Source organism: Cervus canadensis, chromosome 4 (genome assembly GCF_019320065.1).
Source record: "Cervus canadensis isolate Bull #8, Minnesota chromosome 4, ASM1932006v1, whole genome shotgun sequence".
Taxonomy (NCBI): Eukaryota; Metazoa; Chordata; class Mammalia; order Artiodactyla; family Cervidae; genus Cervus; species Cervus canadensis.
Window position 1 is genome coordinate 65,828,426 of NC_057389.1, and position 6,348 is coordinate 65,834,773.

Sequence of the window (6,348 nt, forward strand, 5' to 3'; positions counted from 1 at the left end):
CTGTTCTCCATAGTGGTTGAATGAATTTTCATTACCACCAGGAGTACAAGAGGGTTCTCTCTTTCCACATCCTCTCCAGCATTTATTATTTGTAGATTTTTTAATGATGCCCATTCTGATCAGTATGAAGTGATACCTAATTGTAGTTTTGATTTGCATTTCTCTAAAAATGAATGATATTAAGCATCTTTTCATGTATTTGTTGGCCATCTGTATGTCTTGTAGAAATTCCTGTTTAAGTCTTCTGCCCAGGACTGGGTTGTTTGTTTTTCTGGTATTTTGCTGCATGAGCTGCTTGTGTATTTTGGAAATTAATCCTTTGTCAGTTGTTTCATTTTCAATTATTTTCTCTCATTCTGAGGGCTGTCTTTGAACCTTGTTTATTGTTTCATTTGCTGTATAAAATCTTTTAAGTTTAATTAAGTCCCATTTGTTTACTTCTGTTTTTATTTCCATTACTCTAGGAGGTGGGTCAAAGAGGATCTTGCTGTGATATAATGCCAAAAAGTGTACTTCTTATGTTTTACTCCAAAAGCTTTATAGTTTCTGGCCTTACATTTAAATCTTTCATTCATTTTGAGTTTATTTTTGTGTATGATGTTAGAACTTGTTCTAGTTTCATTCTTTTACATATAGTTGATCAGTTTTCCCAGCACCACTTGTTGAAGAGGCTATCTTTTCTTCATTGTATATTTTTGCCTAGTTTGTCAAAGACAGGTGTCCATGGGTGTGTGGATTTATCTCTGGACTTTCTATTTGGTTCCATTGATCTATATTTCTGTTTTTGTGCTAGTAAAAAATACTGTCTTGATGACTGTAGCTTTGAAGTGTAGTCTGAAGTTAAGAATGTTGATTCCTTCAGTTCCATTTTTCTTCTTCAAGATTGCTTTGGCTATCTGGGGTCTTTTCTGTTTCCATACCAATTGTGAAATTATTTGTTCTAGTTCTTGAAAAATACCATTGGTAGTTCGATAGGGATTGCATTGAATCCGCAGATTGCTTTGGGTAGTATAGTCATTTTCACTACATTGATTCCTCTAATCCAAGAACATGGTATATGATATACCTAAAAACAAATCTAAGAATATGGTATATTATATACCTAGAAACAAAAATACTGAGAAACAAATGATAATGAAAACACGACCACCCAAAACCTATGGGATGAAGTAAAAGCAGTTCTAAGAGGGATTTTTTTTTTCAATTAAAAAACAAATTTATTTTTTAATTGAAGGATAATTGTTTTACAGAATTTTTTGTTTTCTATCAAACATCAACATGAATCTGCTATAGGTGGGCATATGTCCCCTCCCTAAGAGGGAAGTTTATAGTAATACAAGCCTACCTCAAGAAATAAGAGAGATATCAAATAAATGACCTAACCTTATACTTAAAGAAACTAGAAAAATAATGCAATGGTGAATGGAATTGTTCCCTTAACTTCTCCTTCTGATTTTTCATTGTTGGTTTCTAGGAATGCAAGGGTTTTCTCTGTGCTAATTTTATATCCTATGACTTTACTATATTCATTGGTTAGCTCTAGTAATATTCTGGTGTAATCTTTAAGGCTTTCTATATGTAGTATCATGTCATCTGAAAATAGTGAAGATTTACTTCTACTTTTCTGATTTGGATTCCTTGTATTTCTTTTTCTTCTCTGATTGCCATAGCTAGGATCTCTGTGACTAAGACTTCCGAAACTATGATGAATAATAGTGGTGAGAGTGGGTCCCCTTGTCTTATTCCTGATCTTAGAGGAAATACTTTCAGTTTTTCAACACTGAGAATAAGGCTTGCTGTGGGTTTGTTGTATATGACCTTCATAATGTTGAGGTAGGTTCCTCCTGTGTCCACTTTCTGAAGAGTTTTATCATAAATGGGTGTTGAATTTTGTCAAAAGATCTTTCTATATCTATTGATATGATTTTTTTTTTTAGCAGAAACTCAATACAAAAGGGAAAGTCTAAAGAGCATAAAAGGAAAAATTTACAGTAGCACAATAATAGTAGGGGACTTTAACATCCCACTTACACTAGTGGACACATCATCCTGGCAGAAAATTAAAAATTAATAAGGAAGTACAAGCCTTAAATCACACATTATACCAGATGAACCTAATTGATATCTTCAGAACATTCCATCTCCAAACAGCAGAACAGTTTTTTACTCAATTGTACACAGAACATTCTCCAGGATAGATCACATCTTGGGTCACAAATCAATCTCAATAAATTTAAGCGAATTGGAATTGTATAAACCATCTTTTCTGACCACAACACTATGAGACTAGATATCAACCACAGGGGAAAAAAAAAAAAAGAAAACTGTAAAACATACAAACACATGGAGGCTAAACAACACACTCTAAATAACCAACAGGTCACTGAAGACAGCAAAAAGGAAATAAAAAAATACCTAGAAACAAATGACAATGAAAACATGACTATCCAAAACTTATGGGATTAAGTAAAAACAGTTTTTTTTTTTTTTTTTTTTTTTTTTTAATTTTTTTATTAGTTGGAGGCTAATTACTTCACAACATTTCAGTGGGTTTTGTCATACATTGATATGAATCAGCCATAGATTTACACTTATTCCCCAAGAGGGAAGTTTATAGCAATACAAGTCTACCTGAAGAAATAAGAGAGACGTCAAATAAAGAACCCAACCTTACTTTAAGGCTACTAGAAAAAGTGAAAGGCTGTTGCTCAACCATGAAAGATGCTGGGATTCTTGGCCTCCAGAGGACAAGAATTCGATCCAGGGCTAGAGATGAGGCTTGATTGCTCAGAGCTTTCATGTAATGAAGTTTTACTAAAGTATAAAAGGGATAGAGAAAGCTTCTGACATAGACATCAGGAGGGGACAGAAAGAGTGCCCCTTTGCTAGTGTTAGCAGTGGAGTTATATACTTTTAAATTAGTAATTACAGTGAATCAAAAGAATGTCTGGAGGTTATAAAGAACTTACTAGACCCACTCCCATAATTTACATTTTAAAATAACAGGATTAGCCAGAAGGTTTTTTTTTTCCAGAAACTGTCCTCAAGCAGGATACATTATTGTTATATAATCTTAAGGAATATAGAGGGGAAAAAGTATGTCATTTTCTCCTCCTTGAGAATTGCAGACCCCTATCCCCTTGGGGACCCCCAGACCTCTTATCAACTTGCCTAGGAATTGACTTTCTCAGAACAAGAACAACAACAACAACAGAAAACTCTGAAAGCTCAAATTTAGTAGTAGGAAAGAAATCATAAAGATCAGTGCAGAAACAAATGAAAAAGAGATGGAGACAGTAGCAATGATCAATAAAACTAAAAGTTAGTTCTTTGAGAAGATAAGTAAAATTGATAAATCACTAGTCAGACTCATCAAGAAAAAAAGGGAGAAGACTCAAATCATTTAGACTCAAATAAGTCATATTCAATATATTTATTCTTTCAATCCAAGAATATGATAATTTGCTCATCTCTATCTTCTTTGATTTCTTTCATCAGTGTTTTATTAGTTTCTCTACTTGAAGAGATTCATCCACCCAAGCCATTCTTCCATCTCTTTTCTATTTGCTTATTTGTTTCAGTGTAAGATCAAATCTGGGGGAATCTTCCAAGGCAAAATGAACCCTGGATTAGCATATTGATGAGAATGAGATTTACTTACATGAACATCTATGAAGGATACAGTTTTCACTTTGCATTGACACTACAATGACATACAGTAACTTATTCTTAATCTTTGTCAATTACAAAATCACCCAAAAATGATCCCAGCACAGTCTAAGATTTTGATTGCAAGACAAAATAAACACCAGGTGAATAAAAATTTATTTGTCATATTTTAGTACCTTACACATAAGAAGGAAGTTAAAATTAAGTAAGTAAATGGATGGACAGTCCTTAGTGACTGTGGTCTTTTAAAATAAACATTCTATTGTATCAGGATCCTGTTTCTGTTAAAGCTTCACAAATAACCAAAAGATAATTAATAGAAAAAATAGTACCAGTGTACTAGATGAAAACTTTTACAATAGGAGAATTGACCAAGGGAGCTGATTTAACTAACAAAAAGCCTTGATTTGTTCATGTTTTGTTTCATAAGTCATTTTACTAGGGAATAAATGGAAGTTACTAAAGGATTATAGCAATGTCTATCTTAATAATAGCAGAAGTCAAATCCAGTCAATCAGTAAATATTTACTGATTTCCAGACACATAATGAACTCTACATGAATAAAGTTATGATAACTGTTTAAATTTAGAGATTAGAGAACACAGACATTTATAAAAGGTAACAAAGAATACTGAACCCTAAACCCAAATGAATTATCCTTACAAAAATTTTCTAAATAGAGGCGCTACATAGACTATAGTCATCAGAAAATATGTAATTTGTATTGAACATTTGATTTTAAATCAACAAGGACATGACAATTATTCCTTGCATTTTCTATTCAAAAGTTTGTCAGCAATACAGACACAAAAGACACATGAAAACATATAACATAAAAATATCCATTCAGGACTTTCAAAGGGATGTTTGGACTGACTGGGATGATTTATAATGCTACCTGAAGAAAATGCTCTCTGAGAGATGTCTGTCAGTGAATCCAGACAAGTGAGTTGGCTGTTGCTGAGATACTGGCTGTGTTCAGCTATAGTTCTTAAGCGTTGGTGTCAAAAGAATTATTTTGCCTTATATAATTCAGGATTGTGAAAATGATAGTGAATATTTTTCAGAACCAACAATATATTTTCTAGAATGACTGTGTGCCAGTAGCCACAGTACCAAGACAGTTTGTACCCAGCTCCCTCTACTATTTCTTGGACACATCCCCTGCTCTGACTTTCTGGGAGTATGTACGTCTCTCCTGTATTCTCCTTAGAGCTGTAGCCACATCTTTATTTCTCAAGCTGTAGATGAGTGGGTTGAGCATTGGTGTGAGGATGGTGTAAAAGGCGGATACAATCTTGTCTTTCTCTGGTGTGTGATATGATTGGGGCAGCACATTGGTGTAGAAGGCTGCCCCATAGAAAATGATCACCACCATAATATGGGATGAACAGGTAGCAAATGCTTTGCGCCGGCCCTCAGCAGAGTTCATCCGATGCACTGTGAGCAGGATGCGTGTGTAGGAAACAGAGATGATGGATATAGGGATGAGCAGCATCAGCACACAGCAGGCATACATCAGGGTCTGGTAGAGTGATGTGTCAATACAGGACAGCCTCAGTACTGCTGGGATCTCACAGAAAAAGTGATTGATCTCTCGGGATCCACAGTAAGGGAAGCTCATGGTAAAGGGAGTCAGCATGAACCCATCCAAGGAGCCACCAACCCAGGAACCCACCACCATAAACAAGCAAATCCTACGGTTCATGAGGAGAGGATATCGAAGAGGGTTGCACACAGCCACATACCTGTCATAGGCCATGAGGCCCAGCAAGAAGAATTCCCCTCCAATCAGGGTCAGGTAGAGGAAGATCTGAAGTGCACAGCCCAGGAAGGAGATGGTCTTTTCCTTGGACAAGAGGTCTTGCAACATCTTGGGGACAGTGATGCAGATGTAGACAGTGTCCATGATGGACAGTTGGCTAAGCAGGAAGTACATGGGCGTGTGGAGGTGGGAGTCTGTATGAATGAGCAGAATCATGACCATGTTGGCTGTTACAGCCACCAGAAAGATGGAGAAAACCACTGCAAAGATAAATCCAGGGAATGTGGGATGTGTGATGAGGCCCAAGAGGATGAAATCAGTGGAATTTTGAAGAACCATCTCCATGTTTACATCACATAATAGCTCCTAGAACTGCAAAGACAGGAAGTTGTTAGGTTAATTAATAATCCAAAATTTAGGGAGGGCCTACCATGGATAGTATGTCAGAAGCAGAGTGGGATAAAGGAAAGAACACCAGTTCAGAATCATATTGAATCCCAGTTTTGGCATTAATTGTCTATGTAACATTGGACAGAAAAATTAATCTATAAACTAACTCAATTTCATCATTTGTGAAAAGTTATCATAGGTCTATATCTCTGTAGGCTGATATAAGATATAAATGTAATAATTTATACAGTATCATTTTCAAATTTTTCTTTATTTTTATTTTGAACTATCTTCTGTATATATTTTATAATCTTATTTTAGAATGAAAATTTCTTCAATTTGATAACTGTGCCTTACCCTTCATATTGCTTTGCAATCAATATGTATGTGTAGATTAAATTTAAATTGCCTCTGCCATTTAATATTGCATTGTTAACATCATGGACATCCATTTGTGATTTCATAAACTGATAAAAAAAAAGCATGAAATTGATAAATTTAGATAAATTTAGTCTTTTGGCTG

General features: G+C 34.9%; 1 protein-coding gene across 1 annotated transcript; it reads right to left on the minus strand.

Moving 5' to 3' along the window:
• Positions 1-4,814: 4,814 nt before the first annotated feature.
• On the minus strand, positions 4,815-5,797 carry LOC122440853 (olfactory receptor 2T2). The gene has a single exon (XM_043467543.1). The coding sequence runs from the start codon at positions 5,778-5,780 to the stop codon at positions 4,815-4,817; it is 966 nt and encodes a 321-aa protein (XP_043323478.1). The 5' UTR covers positions 5,781-5,797.
• Positions 5,798-6,348: the final 551 nt, after the last annotated feature.